At 46.7% G+C, this 20,673-nt stretch overlaps 1 protein-coding gene across 2 annotated transcripts in view; it reads left to right on the top strand.

Moving 5' to 3' along the window:
* stam2 (signal transducing adaptor molecule (SH3 domain and ITAM motif) 2) overlaps window positions 1-20,673 on the top strand; it is an 82,652-nt gene that overhangs the window by 47,132 nt on the left and 14,847 nt on the right. The window contains exons 6-10 of one of the 2 annotated variants that reach the window (XM_085986820.1): window positions 1,599-1,671; window positions 5,665-5,857; window positions 10,700-10,794; window positions 16,415-16,491; window positions 17,205-17,292. In XM_085986820.1, coding sequence (XP_085842946.1) covers window positions 1,599-1,671; window positions 5,665-5,857; window positions 10,700-10,794; window positions 16,415-16,491; window positions 17,205-17,292 — 526 coding nt within the window. The remainder of the gene's footprint in view (window positions 1-1,598; window positions 1,672-5,664; window positions 5,858-10,699; window positions 10,795-16,414; window positions 16,492-17,204; window positions 17,293-20,673) is intronic. The other variant, XM_085986821.1, reaches the window with a different exon arrangement.

Genomic DNA, 20,673 nt, shown 5'->3' with positions numbered 1-20,673 from the left:
GGGCCGTGAGGTTACAGATTGTGGTTGAATACAATTCTGCTGCTGCTGATGGCCCACAGCGCCTCATGGATGCCCAGTTTTGAGCTGCCAGATCTGTTCGAAATCTGTCCCATTTAGCACGGTGGAGGGTATCCTCAACATGAAGACGGGACTTCGTCTCCACAAGGACTGTGCGAAAAACTAGAGGGAATAGAGCAAAAAAACTGCGCGCCCTTTTTTTCCCAAAGCAAAAGACTTGGGAACAAAAGGAAAAGGCTACTCCTGAGTTTTCCCTCCAGTCTCTGCCACTGCGAATGAAACCAAACGATACAATAATGGCATTGTGGGTGGGTGTTCATCTGGGAAAAATAGCAAGATCAAAAAAAAATTGAGATTTGAAATGATCATTTGGCCTGTCAAGCTCACTCCTTCTATAGACCATGTGCCCTTTCATGGACGCCATGTTACCCACTTAATCTCCTTGGGAGTGCTGTGGGTGGGGTGGAGAGAACACTATATAAACTTGCACGTGTTCACCAAAGATGAGAGAGAGCAGTCCTACAGTAGAGGATAATGGCAGAGGCATCTAATAAGTATTTTGTCTCTGTATTTACAAAGGAATGCGAAAGCAGCAGCAGAGGAACCACCTATATTATTTTTTTTTTTAATGTTTTTTTAAAGTTCATCAGTCACCGGACCCAGGTTAGTGATGAAATGGAAGAGGCGCTTACCAGAACGTTTCCCAAAATTCTTTTTGAAAGTTCAAAGGACTGGAAGCTGGTAAATCTTGCATCCTGTTCAAAACAAGGGAGGAAAGGGGTAAGCCGGGTAATTGTAGACCAGTTAGCGTCCTGTTGGAAGCAGTAGAACTGCTCGAGGTAATAATTGGGGCTGCGTTTAATGAGCACTTAAAGATATGGGCTAATCGTTGATGGTCAGTATGGATTAGTTACGAGTGGGTGATGCTTGACTGACTAATTTAAACTAATTCTGGCAGTAGAGATAATGCAGTGGATGAGGAATAGAGTAGAAGACCGATTTTCATGCAAAGGATTGGAGTGTAGTGTGTGTTGCCCACCAATGTTCCCGTTGGGCTGCGCGGCGGTCTGGAGGTCCCGCGCAGGCTGCTTGCCGGCTTCACAATGGGGCAAAGCCGTGCGTGTACGGAAATTTGAATGGGCCGCGCAGCCCGTTCAAGGAGTTGCACGCCCAAAAATAAATTGGAGAGAACGTTGATTACCGCAAGTGGCTATTCAGCGCAAATCGATTTATGACATTTAAGGGTGAATTCGATACAAACACTTGAAGAGAAATATCAAAAGGTACAGTGAAAGAGCGGGAAGATGGGATTAGATAGCCCCCGATACGGACTCTGGTGGCACAGGCACGGTGGGTCGAATGGGCTCTTTCTCTGCTGAAATTTCCGCACTTTTGCGATCGAGCAGAAACCTACCTTTCCACAGCGCAATTAAAAGCATCTCTGAGCATTTCATACTGCAGAGGGAGAGCGGAGGGACACAGAACAAATGAGCATTGAAGCCAAGCCGCACCCTGGAGGGAGTGGGACAGAGAAGGTATTTTGGAGAATACATAAATGTGTTCATTTTTTTTTTAAACAGAGCACTTCAAATCCGTCTAAAAATGACACTACGTCAACAAGTAGAAATACTGAAGATGTCGATCTAGCTAAAGGTACGGAATAAGATCATTCTTAACGTGAATCTTTTGCTTTTAAAATGTTGTGGGGATTGTATTTTTCCATAATTAAGTTTGTCAGAATTTTGAACTGAAGTTCAAAAGAAGCCAGGACTGGTGGCATGTTGGCAGGCGGAGCGGGAAGAGAGACAAACCTTGATTTAAAAGGTTTGCTCTTTTGGTGCTTCCCCTCCCCGTCACTGCTCAGTGAGTTTATCCAGCGGGCAGCTGTGCCATGCAAACCAGTAAGGACTCGTGTTGCCCCCTCCTCCCCTCCGCCGTTCTGTCAGATTAGCGGATCACAGGCCAGGAGGAGGACTGCTGCAGTTGGTGTCGGCGCTCCAAGCATGGAAGGGGTTAAAAATTGTCCAGGGTTCCCGCTCCTGATTTCTATCCAGGGACCAGACTGGGAATGCACATGTGACCCCCCCCCCCCCCCCCAAAAGGTTGAATAGCCTGTTGGAACTCGCTTGTGAAGTTAGAAACATAGAAAAATAGGAGCAGAAGTAGGCCATTCGAGCCTGCTCCGCCATTCAGTATGATCATGGCTGATCCTCTATCTCAATACCATATTCCCGCTCTCTCCCCATACCCCTTGATGCCTTTTGTGTCTAGAAATCTATATCTCCTTCTTAAATATATTCAGTGACTTGGCCTCCACAGCCTTCTGTGGTAGAGAATTCCACAGGTTCACCACCCTCCTGAGTGAAGACATTGCTCCTCATCTCAGTCCTAAATGTCCTACCCCGTATCCTGAGACTGTGACCGTGTGTTCACACGTGAATAACGGCCACTTGTGTTTGGCACTGGAGCCTGTGGAACTGCAAATCCATTGGCAGGATAAGCGCACCGACGTCAGTGTTCTCGCTCAGGCCATCATCCCCAGCATCGAAGCTTTGACCATGCTCAATCCGCTCCGATGGATGGGCCACATCGTCCGCATGCCCGATATGAGATTCCCAAAACAAGTGCTCTACTCGGAGCTCCGACACGGCAAGAGAGCCCCAGGTTGGCAGAGGAAACGCTTCAAGGACACCCTCAAAGCCTCCTTGGAAAAAGTGTAGCATCCCCATCGACACCTGGGAATCCCTGGCCCAAGACCGCACAAAGTGGAGGAGAAGCATCCGGGAAGGCGCCGAACACCTCGAGTCTCTTCGCCGGGAGCAAGCGGAAGCCAAGCGCAAACGGAGGAAAGAGCCCAAGCACCCCACCCACCTGCCCCTTCAACCAACGTCTGCCCCACCTGTGACAGGGACTGTCGGTCCCGCATTGGACTCATCAGTCACCTGAGAACTCATTTTTAATGTGGAAGCAAATCGTCCTCGGTTCCGAGGGACTGCCTAAGAAGAAGAGGAGAAGACCCTAACCAGGAATCACCATCCTACAGGGGTTGGCGCAGTGCTTAGTGGCCTTTCTTCTCTGGGTTGAATTTGAAACCATGTCCCAGATTCGACCCCACTTCGCAATGGAATGGTCCCATGGCATAAAATTGCACCCAGGCTCACTAGTCAGGACACCTGGGCAAAGACCACAAGATGGCTGATGTTGAAAATGCCCCGTTGGCCCATCTATGGGATACTTCTCCTAGGGTGGAGGTGAAGTGCGCTTCTCTTTACTCTGCATCTAACCACCCTACACTTAACCTGGGAGTGCTTGATGCTGACGCTGGGAGGCCACAGCGGCAAAGTGCCAGTGCTAATATCCACTCCCTTTAATGAGCCCAAAGTTCAGAGAGCTTGCTCCCACTCTTGTGCGCTGTAAACTTTGTGTCACAGTCACAGCATGGTGAGTTATAACTTCGACCTGGCCTGGAACATGTGGCTTTAGGTTCCATCCTCACAGCTTCATTTAAATTCTAAAGCAAGAGATTGGAGAGTAGTGCCCAAAACAACAGCTCACAGTGTCCTGTAGGGAGCTCCACGGTCTTTTCTGATGCTAACCTAGAATTTAATATAGATTGATGCCGATAAACTATGCAGTGTACGTAGGAGTAGATGGGAATTTCTCACCATCTCAGTCTCTCATAGGAATAGGAGGAGGCCATTCGGCCCCTCGAGCCTGTTCTGCCATTCACGGCTGATCTGTAACTCCGCTCCATCCACCCGCCTTGGCCCCATATACCCTTGCCTAGCAAAAATCGATCGCTCTCCGATTTAAAATTATTAATTGAGCTTTGCATCATCTTCTTGTGGGAGAGAGTTCCACACTGCCACCCTTGGCGTGTGTTTCCTAACTTCTCTCCTCAATGGCCTGGCTCTGATTTTAAGGTTATGCCCCCTTGTCCTAGACTCCCCCACCAGCAGAAAAAGTTGCTCTCTACCCACCCTATCGATTCAAAATCCTAAAAAAAATCAATCAAATCACCCCTTAACCTTCTATAGTCCAGGGATTACAAGCCTAGTTTATGCAATCTCTCCTCATAATTTAACCCTTGGAGCCCCGGTAACACTCTGGTGAACCTGCGCTGTGCTCCCTCCAAGGCCAATCTATCCTTTCTAAAGTGCGGTGCCCAGAACTGTACACAGTGCTCCAGATGTGGTCTAACCAGGGCTTTGTACAGCTGTTAGCAAAACTTCCTCCCCTTTATGTTCTAGCCCTCCAGATATAAAGGTTAACATTCCGTTAGCCTTTTTGATTATGTTTTGTACCTGACCACTGCATTTTAGTGATCTGTGTGCATGGACCCCCCTAAATCTCTTCAGAGATAAAAGCGCATTCTTCAGCCAGGCAGGAAATGTGTAAAGTGTCGTGTAGAGAGCTCCGCAGGTGTTGCCAGCTTGATGCTAATGGGAGTGTTTTGCAGCATGGAATAGTGTTCGAGATGTAGTGCTCTGTTCGCTGTGCTCCAGCTAGCAACGACGATACTTGCTGTCTGGCAACGGCAAGGGTTTCAAAAGCAGGCCTGCCCCATGGCGGCCCAGCTCTCTCTCTTCCCCCTACTATAAGAGCTACGGGGCATCACACAATATGCTTTCTGAATAAAGCAAAATAGTGCAGTAAAGTAGTTATCCAGTTGCTCTTGAGGCAATGTTTAAGTTTAATTAGACATGGGCGCACAGATGTAATTCAGTCAACATTTTTAAAATTGTACACTGTCCTTATTTTTATACATATTTCCACAATAAATCTCTCTTCTCATTTATGATGCAAACTGCCTGTGTGAACTTTCATGCTTATGATCATGTCCTCCCCCAGTTGAAGCGCTGCAACACCTCCGCTGGTGGGAGGATGTAATTGCACTGTGACACGTTTACATGGGCAATTCCCTGTAATAAATGTGAATACAGGAATTTATTTACAGGAAACTTTGTGCTATCCGGCACCCATGGGACCGAGCTACTACCGTTTTTTTTAAAAGCTCCGGATAGACCAGCGTCCATGTTATCAGATAGGAGCTTTTCATCGCAGTATCTGACCACAAACACTGTTGCTCAGCAACAGCTTGTAAACACTTGGCCCGTGGCTTGGAAGCATCTCTGAAGCTGTTGCTAAGATACAGAGACGCTTTCTAGAGCCTGCCGTGTCTGACCACAAACACTGTTGCTCAGCAACAGCTTGTAAACACTCGGCCCAGTAGCTTGGAAGCGTCTCTGAAGCTGTTGCTAAGTGACAAAGACGCTTTCCAGAGCCTGCCTGTGAAAGGAATGCTAGGAGAAAAAAAAACACCTAACCAAAACGGCTGCTGATTTCTGCCATTAGATCAAAGTTGCCGGACATTCAACTTCCGGATAGCTCAAAGTTTCCTGTATTATGGGAAAAGGTGTGTGCGGGTTATTCCTTATCGCCATGAATTGCTGAAGTGTGTGCAAGGTGCAAGATTTTTAATCTATTGTGGGTGGATGTTACGGAAAATCTCTTGAGCAAAGGCAAGGTGTAATTGGGTTATATCTCAGACCCACTAAACAAAGATCAGCTTTATATTTAAAAAAAAAACACACAATAGTGCAGTAAAGTACAAAATATTGATAGTTTTTGTGTTTGTTCTTCCAGCTATTGAAATTTCTTTGCAGGAGCAGAAACAGCAGCATACGGAGACCAAATCTCTCTACCCGTCAGCAGAAAACGCTCCAAACAGCCACAGAACTGAAATCCGCATGGTTCGCGCCCTCTACGACTTTGAGGCCGTCGAAGACAACGAGCTTACTTTTAAAGCCGGAGAAATTATCACCATTTTAGATGACAGGTATGATTTTGAAATGACTTGATTTGTCAAGCTCGATATCCTCTGTGCGAAGGCTCGATATTTCACCCTGGAGTGAGGGCACATTCGCCTCCTCCCCAGCAACCGATTGAATAGCTGAGCTGCCAGCAAGTTCGCTGTTACATAGAATCATTTAGCGCAGAAGGGGGCTGTGCCTGTGCCGGCTCTTTGAAAGAGCTATCCAATTGAATTAGTACCACTCCCCTGCTCTTACCCCATAGTCCTGCAAAATGTTCTTCAGTATTAATTCCCTTTTTATAAGTATTGTTTCTGCCCGTGTCTTCTTCAGAGGTGACTTCTTTTCACGAATAGAGCTCGTCTCACTTATTTGCAGCTCTGTACTGGGTAGGGGGGAGCAGGAGGCAAGATACCCCAAGTGATTGCCCCCGGCTCATAAAGGCTGAGATACTAGTAGCCCTGAACCCCACAGGCAGCCGGCATCCGCAGACTCTGCCTCTAGGATATGGCTGCGTTTTGCAAAGATTTTTAAAGGAAGAGAGGGAAGTAGAGAGGTTCAAGAAAGATTTGCATTTCTGTAGCGCCTTTCGGACGTCTCAAAGCGCTTTACAGCCAATGAAGTACTTTTGAAGTGGAGTCACTGTTGTAATGTGGGAAACGCAGTAGCCAATTTGCGCACAGCAAGGTCCCACAAACAGCAACGTGATAATGACCAGATAATCTCTCTTTTGTGATGTTGATTGAGGGATAAATATTGGCCAGGACACCGGGGAGAACTGCCCTGCTCTTCTTCGAATAGTGCTATGGGATCTTTTACGCTCACCTGATAGAGCAGATGGGCCTCGGTTCAACATCTCATCTGAAAGACGACACCTCTGACAGTGCAGCGCTCCCTCAGCACTGCACTGGAGTGTCAGCCTAGATTTTTGTGCTCCAGTCTCTGGAGTGGGACTATGAACCCAAACCTTCTGACTCGGGCGAGTGTGCTACCAACTGAACCACTCCAGACACTGCTTCAAGATCAAGGGAAGCCCTGCAAAAATTCTTTTCTGTAGTTTGGTTCTGTAAAGTTGATCTGATCTGGAGAGCCAGAATTATGAGTAAGATAAATTGGAACCCAGAGGTCCATGGAGAGAGGGGATTCTGATAGCACAAAGATTGCTCAGTACCTAATTAAAACAGCGGAGCTTGAATCTTGCTAGCTTCGCAATGGTGCAGCTGCCAGTGGATATACTGCAATACTTTGTATATCATTCTACACATTTTTACTTTGCCATTCCTGATGTGACACAGACACGATTATAGCTCCGGATTAATACCTAGCCAGCCTAGACCGGAGATGGTTTTATCAGTGGCTTACTTTCCTGCTGAATTGTGCGGTCATTGAGCGGAATGCTGGACAGGCACACTTTTTCTTCAATCTGTATTCTGAATAAGCAGCAAGTGCTCTGAGTTGAGAAAGAAAGAAAGAAGTTGCATTTATACAGCGCCTTTTGCGATCTCCGGGTGTCACAAAATGCTTTACAGCCAATGAAGTACTTTTTTGAAGTGTAGTCGCTGTTATAATGCAGGAAATGTGGCAGCCAATTTGCGCACAGCAATGTGACATTGACCAAATAATCTGTTCTAGTGATGTTGATTGACGGATAAATATTGGCCGGTACACCGGGGATAACTCCCCTGCTCTTCGAAATAGTGCCATGGGATCTTTTACGTCCATCCGAGAGAGCAGACGGGGCCTTGGTTTAACGTCTCATCTGAAAGACGGCACCTCCGACAGTGCAGCACTCCCTCGGTACTGCACTGGGAGTGTCAGCCTAGATTTTTTTATGCTCAAGTGCCTGGAGGGGGGACTTGAACCAACAACCATTCTGACCCAAGAGGCGAGGGTGCTACCCACTGAGCCACGGCCGACAGGAATAAGTACAGTTCACAGTACCCCTTGCTTAAGCCGAGAGAGGTTTAAGTCCGGTTCACAGTGTAGAAACATAGAAGATAGGAGCAGGAGTAGGCCATTCGGCCCCTCGAGCCTGCTTGCCATTTAATGAGATCATGGCTGATCATCCAAATTCAGTACCCTGTCCCTGCTTTCTCCCCATATCCCTTGATCCCCTTAGCCTTAAGAAATCTATCTAACTCCTTCTTGAATATATTTAATGAATATATCTTCTATGTTTCACAGTATCCCTTATTACACCAGCTCGAAGGTTCCGTTTCCGACACCAGGGGTCTTCTCTTTTAGAGGCTTCCCCGTGGGAGTTAAATTTTGTTGGTGTGGTATTTCAGGCTCGTGTCTTATGGGAACTCTGAGTTGTGCCGAAGCTGTGCTACCAGACTATGCCACCAAATTCACGGGCTGTGATTCCGCCCCTCCCCCTCTCCGGGTTTCATTTTGTTATGAAGTGCTGTTCTTCCTTTTTGATCGGGTTTGTTGTAATAAGCAAACTGCCGAAGGTCGTGAATGTGATGCTGCACTTTAACAGAAACATGTAATTTAATCGAGGTGTTTAAGATGATTAATGGCATAGATAGAGAGAAACAACTTCCTCCGAGAGACCTGGGGGTATATGTGCAAAAATTGTTGAAGATAGCAGGGCAGTTTGGGAAAGCGATTCATAAATAGAGGCATAGAGTACAAAAGCAAGGAACTTATGAAGAACACTGGTTCGGCCTCAACTGGAGTATTGTCCAATTCTGGGCATCGCACTTTAGGAAGGATGTGAAGGCTTTCGAGAGGGTGCAGAAAAGATTTACAAGAATGGTCCCAGGGATGAGAGACTTCAGTTACGTGGGTAGACTGGAGAAGCTGGGGTTGTTCTCCTTGGAGCAGAGGAGATTGAGAGGAGATTTGATAGAGGTGTTCAAAATCATGAAGGGTCTAGACCGAGTAGATAGAGAGAAACTGTTCCCATGGCGGAAGGGTCGAGAACCAGAGGACACCGATTGGTAAAAGAACCAAAGGCGACATGAAGAAAAACTTAGTTACGCAGCGAGTGGTTAGGAGCTGGAATACACTGCCTGAGAGGGTGGTGGAGGCAGAGTCAGTCGTGGCTTTCCAAGGGGAATCGGATAAGTACCTGAAGGACAAAAATTTGCAGGGCTGCGGGGGAGAGGGACTAGCTGAAGTGCTCTTGCAGAGAGCCGGCACGGGCTCGACAGGCCGAATGGCCTCCTTCTGTGCTGTAACCATTCTATGATCTGGTCATTGCTGTTTGTGGGAGCTTGCTGTGCACAAAACTGGCTGCCGTGCTACCTATATTACAACAGTGACTACACTTTAAAAAGTACTTCAATGGCTGTGGGACCTCCTGAGGTCATAAAAGGCGCTATATAAATGCAAGAGATTCTTTCTTTTCAAGGGGACATAACCTTAAAATTAGAGCTAGGCTTTTCAGGGGCGATGTCGGGAAACACACTCCACGGATGCTGCCTGACCGGCTGAGTGTTTCCAGCATTTTCTGTTATGTCAAGAAATATTTCTTTGCTCAAGGGTAGTGGAAATTTGGAACTCACTCCCCCCAAATGCTGTTGAGACTGGGGGTCAGTTGAAGGTTTCAAGACTGAGATCAATAGTTTTTTGTTAGGCGCAAGGGCATTGAGGATTACGGAACGAAGGTGGTAGATGGAGTTTAAGGTACAGATCAGCCATGATCTAATTGAATGGCGGAACGTGCTCGAGGGCTTGAATGGCCTACTCCTGTTCCTATCTAGCGCTGTGACTGTGTGGTTTGTGTTGATTAGATTCTTTGGGCACCATATCGTTTTAAGAATTTTGTTTTTGAAGTTACGTATTTTGATGTATGTAACTCCGAATGAAGGAGCTCGTTGTGATTAACTGCTTGAGGTCATGGGATGGGTTCCTGTTGATCCACAGTGTGCTTTTGGTGGTGCTTACCGAATTGGCGTAATTTGGATAAAGAACGTTTGTGGGTTTTTTTCACTTAATCTATCAAAACTTCGGATATCTTTGGATATCCGTCTTTTGGATGAGATGTTAAACCGAAGCCCTGTCTCCCCCCTCAGGTGGACGTAAAAGATCCAATGGCACTATTTTAAAGAAGAGCAGGGGAGTTATCCCTATTGTCCCGGGCCAATATTTATCCCTCAACCAACATCACTAAAAAAAACAGATTATCTGGTCATTATCACAGTGCTGTTTGTGGGAGCTTGCTGTGCGTAAATTGGCTGCCGTATTTCCCACATTACAACAGTGACTACACTTCAAAAAGTGTTTCATTGGCTGTAAAGCCCTTTGGGACATCCGGTGGTCGTGAAAGGCGCTATATAAATGCAAGTCAGTCTTTCTCTATCGAACAACTGTTTCTCTAATAAAAGTGAGCCCATTTCACACACGGCAATTAGCTTCAGCTCTCTTCATTCTTGGGGTGAGATCAGGTTCAATTCAAAGGAGCCTATACCTGATTTTAAAAACAACCGATGGACCGACTCCTCCGCCCCTGAATCCGAGCGCGCCAAACAAATGGCCACCCGACCGCCGTCTCGTTAACTGTGTTGAACAGGGGGTTTTAAAACCCTACCTTTCTGCACCAGCAAGGGAAGTTTAAATAATGTAAAGCTACAAAGAGCTCTTAATTAAATACCACTGTGAATGTGTGGAAAGTGCTGGTGTAGATTGAAAACTATCCAGTAGAGAAGTGGTGAACCAGATAGGTAGGAATTTATTTTTTTTAAATCGATGCGATCCAAGTAGCCAGGCTTTTTTTTCTGGTTCAGGAACGCAGCAAGCAGCTATTTCCAGTACCGAGGCTATGGTAAGGTCTCAGTAAAATAGAACAGCAGTGTAGCATCAAACCTCCAATATCCAGACTCGTGCAATTACAATATATGTTTTGCTGTCTTGCTTAGTGACCCGAACTGGTGGAGAGGAGAGACGAAAAGAGGAGTTGGTCTTTTTCCTTCCAATTTTGTATCAACCAGTCTGAATGCAGAGCCTGAGCCAGGTGAGTGGAGCCAGCATATCATGGTAATGCATCTGTTTCTGTACCTTCACGCTCTTCCATTTGGAGAGCAGTGTGAAGTAATGGAAGGATTCAATCACAGGCTTAACGGTGTGACAGGATGGTGATGTTGTTTTTGTATATTTCCACTCGAGTAATATCCTTCCTCCTTATAGGCCTTGGAGGCGGTGCAGCGAAGGTTCACTAGATTGATTCCTGGGATGAGAGGGCTGTCCTTGTGAGGAGAGATTGAGTAGATTAGGCCGATATTCTCTGGAGTTTAGAAGAATGAGAAGTGATCTCATTGAAACATACAAGATTCTGAGGGGGATTGACAAGGTCGATATGGAGAGGCTGTTTCCCCTGGCTGGAGAGTCTAGAACTATGAGGGCATCGTGTCAGGGTAAGGGGACGGCCATTTAAGACTGAGCTACGGTAGCATAGTGATCATGTTACTGGACGAGTAATCCAGAGGCCTGGACTAATGACCCGGAAACACGAGTTCAAATCCCACCACGACAGCTGTGGAATTTAAATGATTGTCGTAAAAACCCATCTGGTTCACTAATGTCCTTTAGGGAAGGAAATCTGCCGTCCTTACCCGGTCTGGCCTATATGTGACTCCGGAACCACAGCAATGTGGTTGACTTTGAAATGGCCCAGCAAGTCTCTCAGTTGTCAAGCACTCGAGGGTAATTAGGGGTGGGCAATGAATGCTGGCCTTGCCAGCGATGCTCACGATAAATACAGGAAACTCTCTTTTAACCGGCACCTAAATAACCGGAAATCTCTGTTAACCGGCAAAATTCAGGAGTAGGTTCAGGTAAGTTTTACTTCATATTAGTGGCCGTTCCTGGATCTGTGGCTGTGTAACTGGGGTTCGTGCACTTGTTGCTAAGCAACAGGGACGCTTGGTCTGTGGCCGGAGTTCCTGCACATGTTGCTAAGCAACAGGGAAGCCTGGATTTGTTGCTGTGTACGGAGCTCTCGTACCTTTTAACTATACCTCTCTGTAATCCAGACTTTTTGATAAACCGGCACCACGCCAGTCCCGTCGGTGCTGGATAATAAAGAGTTTCCTGTAAAAAGATGAGGAATTTCTTCACTCGGGTTGTGATTCTTTGGAATTCTCTACCCCAGAGGGCTGTGGATGCTCAGTCGTTGAGTATATTCATAACCCTCAATGAAGAAATTTCTCTTCATCTCACTCCTAAATGGCTGACCGCTTATCCTGTGATGCAGGAACCTGTAGGTTCTTTCTAAATAGATGAACTAGGATGGGTAGCAGCAATGCTACAATTGGCCTCGCCACAACTGGTCCAGGGGTGGGGGGGAAGGTCAGGGTTCCCGCTCCTGACTGACCTCAAATGACACAGGATTGAGCTTAGCTGCTATGTTCCCCCAGCCACCATCCTCAAAGGTTGAGCACCTTGAAAGTGCAACCTTCCGTAAACTTGTGCTCATCCAAAAACTCAGCTGTCTGTATCCTAACTCGCACCAAGTCCCGTTCACCCATCACCCCTGTGCTCGCTGACCTACATTGGCTCCCGGGTCCGGCAACGCCTCGAATTTAAAATTCTCATCCTTGTTTACAAATCCCTCCATGGCCTCGCCCCTCCCTACCCTCTCTAACCTCCTCCAGCCCTACAGCCCTCTGAGATCTTTGCGCTCCTCCAGTTCTGGCCCCTTTCGCATTCCCGATTTTCAGCCCCCCTCCGCCCCCCACCATTGGCGGCTGTGCTTTCAGCTGCCTGGGCCCTAAGCTCTGGAATTCCCTCCCTAAACTTCGCCACCTCTCTCCTCCTTTTAAGATTACTCCTTAAAACCTACCTCTTTGACCAAGCTTTTGATCACACGTCCTACTATCTCCTTATGTGGCTCGGTGTCAAATTTTGTTTGATAATCTCTCCTGCGAAGCGCCTTGTGACGTTTTGCTACGTTAAAGGCGCTGTATAAATACAAGTTGTTGTTGATTGTCAACAGGGTGTTCAACTTTACAGGATGGACAGGAATACCACAGCTGAGCTCAATCCTGTTTTGCCTAATGTTGGTCAGGGGTACCCCGGCAAGTAACCTTGACTTTGGTTTCCCTCCATCCCGAGGCCAGTTGTAGCATTGCTGCTGCTGTCCTCTGTAACTATCTTGTGAAATGCAGTGTTAGCCAATGTCCTAGAGCAGCGGGATGACATCCAGGCTTCTAATGTCAGTGTGTCATTGGGGTCGTGCGTCTTGGTTTTGGTTTTAATGGTGTGAAACCTGGTGAATTCCTTTGCGTGCGTGTGTGTTCGTGTTCATTCTGCACCATTCAAATTCAATAGCAGAGAAAGATGCAGTGCCAGTGTGTGTGTTTTTAAAATCTGTTTTTGGAATGTTTGGCAGAACTTTAGATAGAATTCCAAACAGTAGTTTAATCTCTGGTTGCAGATAACTTTGACAAACGGCTCAAGCTTCACTCCTAGTTTATGGCGCCAACTAAGCCCACGATTGGACTCCTGCCTTGTAACTTCTCCCTCCGCACCCAGTATCCTCTGTTTACCTTGCAAGTGGGACTGGAGTAAGTGGCATAGCTGATTGTAGGTGATCGCAGTTTGAGCGAAGCAATTTGGAGAGCGGAATAAACTGTTCAGTACCAGCAGCCACAAGATGGGTTTGGATGAACAGAGGAACAAGATGAAGGCAGCCATTCAGTCTATTTCAGTCCAGAATACCAATCTTGCTCTCCTCCCATTAGAGCTTCTCGCTATTTCTTAACTGCGGAGCGTACTGATTGCGACCATCCTTCCTGGCAACCTGTTTGATATCCGGTGTAAAGAAATAGTTCCTGCTGCCATGCGCTCTATTCCTTCGATCCTTGCCACTTGGCGTATGTGTATCTCCCTCTCCTCCTCTCTCCCTCTCCCTCCCGCTGGCGCTCCCCCGGTTCAATGAAATATACTTAACAGCTCCCAGGAAGCTTGAAATGCTGTTCTCAGAAATTCAGTTTGTATCAAAAAGTGTCTGATAAGTATGGTGGGTAGATGAAGAAATAGTGCTTGCTCAAGTGGATTGCCTGATGATCTGGTTTTTGTTTTTGCCCCTCCATCGTGTTTTCTTTGACGGTGCAACTTCCTTCAGGTAACTGGCTGTACTGGGGCTTGTCTTTGTATATTTGTTGCTGGTCCTTCAGGGTTATGATGGCTTTTGGACTGCAGTAGGGAGAAGATGAACTGTTTGACACAAGACTATTCCAGTCTTGGGAGTCGAGAGGTTTTGCTTTTGAATCCTTTTGTCTTTTCAAGGTGAATAAAATTGGTACCATGTTTTACACGTTAGGGAGAAAATAGGGAGGCTACAGGGTATATGCAGTCTTGCCACACTGACCGAACTGGCCGAGTCCTGAAGGACATAACTGCCAGTCTGGGCCTGCGATAGGTGGCGATCCTTCATCGTCACTGGGTCAAAATCCTGGTACTCCCTACCTAACAGCACTGTGGGAGTTCCTTCACCACACGGACTGCAGTGGTTCAAGAAGGCGGCTCACCACCACCACCTTCTCGGGGGCAATTAGGGATGGGCAATAAATGCTGGCCTTGCCAGCGACGCCCACATCCCATAAACGATTTTTTTATTTTTTTTAAAGCCTGTAAGGGACCTACATTTACTTTTTTGCTAATCTTTTCCTTTTTACATACCTATTGAAGCTTTTACAGTCTGTTTTTATGTCTTGCTAGTGTTTACTTATTCTATTTTCCCTTTATCAATTTCTTGGTCCTCTGCTGAATTCTAAAATCCTCCCAATCCTCAGGCTTACTATTTTTGGCAATATTATAAGCCTCTTCCTTTGATTTAATATTATTGTTAATTTCTCTTGTTAGCCACGGTTGGACTACTTTTCCTGTGGGGTTTTTGTGCCTTAAAGGAATGTATATTTGTTGTAAATTATGTATTAATTCTTTAAATGCTAGCCATTGCTTATCTACCATCATACCTTTTAATGTAGTTTCCCAATCTACCTTAGCCAACTCACCCCTCATACCTATAGTTTGCTTTGTTTAGATTTAACACCCTAGTTTTGGATAAATCACTTTCAAACTCAATATAAAATTCTATCATATTCTGGTCACTCTTCCCTAAAGGCCTCTTTACTACAAGGTTATTAATTAACCCTTTCTCGTTGCACAATACTAGATCTAAAATAGCCTGTTCCCTAGTGTTCCTCAACATACTGATCTAGAAAACTATCTTGTATACATTCCATGAATTCATCCTCCACACTATTACTGCAAATTTGGTTTGCCCAGTCTATATGTAGATTAAAGTCCCCCATGATTACTGTATTACCCTTGTTACATGCGCCTCTAATTTCCTGATTTATACACTGCCCTACATTACAACTACTGTTTGGGGGCCTATAAACAACTCCCAGGACATAAGAAATAGGAGCAGGAATAGGCCACTTGGCCCCTCGAGCCTGCTCCGCCATTCAATAAGATCATGGCTGATCTTGGGCTCAAAGCCACTTCCCAGCCCGCTCCCCATAACCCTTCACTCCCTTATCTTGCAAAAATCTATCTCCACTTTAAATGCACTTAATGACCCAGCCTCCACAGCTCTCTGGGGCAGAAAATTCCACAAATTTACGACCCTCTGAGAGAAGTTCCTCCTCATCTCAGTTCTAAAAGGGCAACCCTTTATTCTGAAACTATGCCCCCGAGTTCTAGATTTCCCCATGAGGGGAAACATCCTCTCTGCATCTACCCTGTCGAGCCCCCTCAGTATCTTGTATATTTCGATAAGATCACCTCTCATTCTTCTAAATTCCAATGAGTATAGGCCCAACCTGCTCAACCTTTCTTCATAAGTCAAACCCCTCATCTCTGGAATTAACCTAGTGAATCGTCTCTGAACTGTCTCCAATGCAAGTATATCCTTCCTTAAATAAGGAGACCAAAACTGTACGCAGTACTCAAGGTGTGGTCTCGCCAATACCCTGTACAGTTGTAGCAGGACTTCCCTGCATTTATATTCCAACCCCCTTGCAATAAAGGCAAACATTCCATTTGCCTTTTTGATTACTTGCTGTACCTGCATGCTAATTTTTTGTTTCATGCACAAGGACCCCCCAGGTCCCTCTGAACTGTGGCATTTTGTAATCTCTCTCCATTTAAATAATACAGTAGTTTGCTTTTTTATTTTTCCTGCCAAAGTGGATAACCTCGTTCTTTCCCACATTATACTCCATCTGCCAAATGATTGCCCATTCACCTAGCCTGTCTATATCCCTTTGCAGATTCTTTGAGTCTTCTGCACAACTTGCTTTCCCACCCATCTTTGTATCATCTGCAAACTTTTGCCCCTCTCTTCTAAAAGTTTTAAGTACCCTGGAATATTTAGTTCCCAACCTTGGCCACGTTGCAACCACGTCTCCGTAATGGCTATTGTATCAAACCTGTTCATTTCTATCTGCGCTGCTAATTCATCTATTTTGTTGCGAATGCTTTGCGCATTCAGATTTAGTGAATTGGGAGTTTGCGATGTAAGCAGCAGTGTTGATGTGGCACAGCGTGACTAGCACGTGTATACGCGCTTAGAAGAATATGTGAAATTACTTGACATGGATCCATTTGTTCTGCATTGATTACAGAGAAGGTTGTCGTGGCAGAGGAGACAACTGTACCAGACGTTCAGCCTTCGGAGCCTGAGCCGGTTTACATAGACGAGGTATGTGGGTTTTGTTCAAGGCTTCAACACTTTTATTTTTTCTCTTTTGCAGTTTCCTCCCCCCTCCCCCGCAGGCACAGACTCCCGCAGGATGCTGGTGCGCCTCCAGTACCTCTCCCAACCGGCCGCTCTTCCCGTGTGAGCCTTGATGGCGATTGTCAGCAGGGTGCTTTGCATTGCTCCAATTCTGGCCTCTTGCGCATCCCTGATTTGAATGGCTCCACCATTGGCGGCCGTGCCTTCAGCTACCTGGGCCCTAAAGCTCTGGAATTCGCTCCCTGACCCTGTCCGCCTCTTCTCCTCAAAAACCCTACCTCTTTGACCAAGCTTTTGGTCACCTGCCCTAATATTTCCTCGTGTGCAATATAAATGCATGTCCCTTTCCTTTTCCTTTTTAAATCAAGAATCAGTAAATAGGCGACACCAAGCTTGGACTCTTAAAAGCCTAAAGGTTATTCAGGAGACTAATTGTAAGAATGAAACAAAAGGAGATAGTTTTGCGGGGGAAAGGAAAGGGGTACAGTTTTTAAAAACCGAAATCTGCACAGCCGCCACCTCGGCATCCTGGAATGTCCTCGATGTTGGCGAGGTGGCAGGGTATCACAGCCCACGAAGATTTAGCATCTACCCATGTGTGTCTGCTGCAAAACTGGGTTCACATTATCTACACTCATTACTGTTTTTAATGTTTAACTTTTTTAATGTTTTTGCAGGACAAGATGGACCAGGCACTGCAGTTGCTTCAGAATGCAATTCCCACCGATCAGCAGCCTGACTCGGCAGAACTGCTACATCTAGAAGGTAACCAGCCTCTGACCATGAACATCAACGCCAGTTTTATTGTCTGTAAATAGTGCGTAGATAAATCCGTCGTTTCTTCCCATTTCATAGAATAGCACAGCACAGAAGGAGGCCATTCGGCCCATCGAGTCTGTGCCGGCTCGTTCAGAGCGATCCAGTCAGTCCCACTCCCCCGCTCTTTCCCCATATCACTGCAATCTTTTCTCCTTTAAGTATTTATCCAGTTCCCTGTTGAAGGCTGTTACTGAATCTGTATCCACCGCCCTATCAGGCAGCGAATTCCAAACCCTAACTCATTGCCTAAAGTTTTTCCTCATGTCGCCTCTGGTTCCTCTGCCAATTCCCTTAAATCTGTGCCCTTTGGTTATCGGCCCTTCAGCCATTGGAGTAAGTTTCTCTTTGCTTTATGTAAACCCTTCATGATTTTAATCACTGATCTTTTAAAGGTGCTTTCACACTGCCTATTTCCCACTGTTCTGTCTGGGGGAGAGTGACCTTCATGGAGTCTCCGCTGTGCTCCATGGAGTTCCCATTGCAGGTGGTTGGCGGGAGTGGCCCCCTCTGTTTACTAAAACCAGTTCCCTTAAGCTAATGATGCACCGACATTTCTTTTAAGTGAAGGAAAACGCTCAGCTGCCGTTGAGCCCAGCCATCAACCACCCCTTTGAAATGATACAGGTTCAATTCAGGAACTTGTTACATCGATTAGCAGCAACTCGTGTAGGTAAAGGCCCTCTGATATAGAGAGCATTGGCATGAGTCCCTTCAGTTCCGTCAGCCCTCGTACCGATGACTTGCTATGTCCCGTTCTGGTACGGAACATAAACTGTTCAAAGAGTTGCGATATTACAATCTATCAATTGGCTGTGGCGTTGCAATCCGAAAGACTGCACCATCTGAAATACAAACTAAACAAGTTCCATAAGGCTGCTTTTGTACTGGGTGCTGGCACGAACAGTTCCTGATGTGAAGATCTAAGGCTGCCCTGTCTAATGGATAGAGTGAGTCCCAGGCTGCCCTGTCTAATGGATAGAGTGAGTACCAGGTTGCCCTGTCTAATGGATAGAGTGAGTACCAGGTTGCCCTGTCTAATGGATAGAGTGAGTCCCAGGTTGCCCTGTCTAATGGATAGTGAGTCCCAGGCTACCCTGTCTAATGGATAGAGTGAGGCTACCCTGTCTAATGGATAGAGTGAGTCCCAGGCTACCCTGTCTAATGGATAGAGAGTCCCAGGCTACCCTGTCTAATGGATAGTGAGTACCAGGCTGCCCTGTCTAATGGATAGAGTGAGTCCCAGGCTGCCCTGTCTAATGGATAGTACCAGGCTACCCTGTCTAATGGATAGAGTGAGTACCAGGCTGCCCTGTCTAATGGATAGAGTGAGTCCCAGGCTGCCCTGTCTAATGGATAGTACCAGGCTACCCTGTCTAATGGATAGAGTGAGTCCCAGGTTGCCCTGTCTAATGGATAGTGAGTCCCAGGCTACCCTGTCTAATGGATAGAGTGAGGCTACCCTGTCTAATGGATAGAGTGAGTCCCAGGCTACCCTGTCTAATGGATAGTACCAGGCTACCCTGTCTAATGGATAGAGTGAGTCCCAAGTTGTCCTGTCTAATGGATAGTACCAGGCTACCCTGTCTAATGGACAGTGAGTACCAGGCTGCCCTGTCTAATGGATAGAGTGAGTACCAGGCTACCCTGTCTAATGGATAGAGTGAGTCCCAGGTTGCCCTGTCTAATGGATAGAGTGAGTCCCAGGCTACCCTGTCTAATGGATAGTGAGTACCAGGTTGCCCTGTCTAATGGATAGAGTGAGTCCCAGGTTGCCCCGTCTAATGGATAGAGTGAGTCCCAGGCTACCCTGTCTAATGGATAGTGAGTGATTAGCAGGCTACCCTGTCTAATGGATAGAGTGAGTACCAGGTTGCCCTGTCTAATGGATAGAGTGAGTACCAGGCTGCCCTGTCTAATGGATAGTGAGTGATTAGCAGGCTACCCTGTCTAATGGATAGAGTGAGTCCCAGGCTACCCTGTCTAATGGATAGAGTGAGTACCAGGCTGCCCTGTCTAATGGATAGAGTGAGTACCAGGCTACCCTGTCTAATGGATAGAGTGAGTCCCAGGTTGCCCTGTCTAATGGATAGAGTGAGTACCAGGTTGCCCTGTCTAATGGATAGAGTGAGTCCCAGGTTGCCCTGTCTAATGGATAGAGTGAGTCTCAGGTTGCCCTGTCTAATGGATAGAGTGAGTCTCAGGTTGCCCTGTCTAATGGATAGTGAGTCCCAGGTTGCCCTGTCTAATGGATAGTGAGTCCCAGGTTGCCCTGTCTAATGGATAGTGAGTCCCAGGTTGCCCTGTCTAATGGATAGTGAGTACCAGGCTGCCCTGTCTAATGGATAGAGTGAGTCCCAGGTTGCCCTGTCTAATGGATAGAGAGAGTCCCAGGTTGCCCTGTCTAATGGATAGTGAGTCCCAGGTTGCCCTGTCTAATGGATAGTGAGTCCCAGGTTGCCCTGTCTAATGGATAGAGTGAGTACCAGGTTGCCCTGTCTAATGGATAGAGAGAGTCCCAGGTTGCCCTGTCTAATGGATAGTGAGTCCCAGGTTGCCCTGTCTAATGGATAGAGTGAGTACCAGGTTGCCCTGTCTAATGGATAGAGAGAGTCCCAGGTTGCCCTGTCTAATGGATAGTGAGTCCCAGGTTGCCCTGTCTAATGGATAGAGTGAGTACCAGGTTGCCCTGTCTAATGGATAGAGTGAGTCCCAGGCTGCCCTGTCTAATGGATAGTACCAGGTTGTCCTGTCTAATGGATAGAGAGAGTCCCAGGCTGCCCTGTCTAATGGATAGAGTGAGTCCCAGGCTACCCTGTCTAATGGATAGTACCAGGTTGTCCTGTCTAATGGATAGAGAGAGTCCCAGGTTGCCCTGTCTAATGGATAGAGAGAGTCCCAGGCTACCCTGTCTAATGGATAGAGTGAGTCCCAGGCTACCCTGTCTAATGGATAGAGTGAGTCCCAGGCTGCCCTGTCTAATGGATAGAGAGAGTCCCAGGCTGCCCTGTCTAATGGATAGTACCAGGTTGCCCTGTCTAATGGATAGAGTGAGTCCCAGGCTGCCCTGTCTAATGGATAGAGAGAGTCCCAGGCTGCCCTGTCTAATGGATAGTACCAGGTTGCCCTGTCTAATGGATAGAGTGAGTACCAGGTTGCCCTGTCTAATGGATAGAGTGAGTCCCATTACCCTGTCTAATGGATAGAGAGTCCCAGGCTACCCTGTCTAATGGATAGAGAGAGTACCAGGCTACCCTGTCTAATGGATCAAGTGAGTACCAGGTTGCCCTGTCTAATGGATAGTGAGTCCCAGGTTGCCCTGTCTAATGG

The sequence above is a fragment of the Somniosus microcephalus genome, chromosome 4 (genome assembly GCF_052327205.1).
Source record: "Somniosus microcephalus isolate GS21.2 chromosome 4, FLI_Smic_1.0, whole genome shotgun sequence".
NCBI lineage: Eukaryota > Metazoa > Chordata > Chondrichthyes > Squaliformes > Somniosidae > Somniosus > Somniosus microcephalus.
The sequence above is the reverse complement of the archived record's forward strand: the minus strand, read 5'-3'. Positions and strand labels throughout refer to the sequence as shown.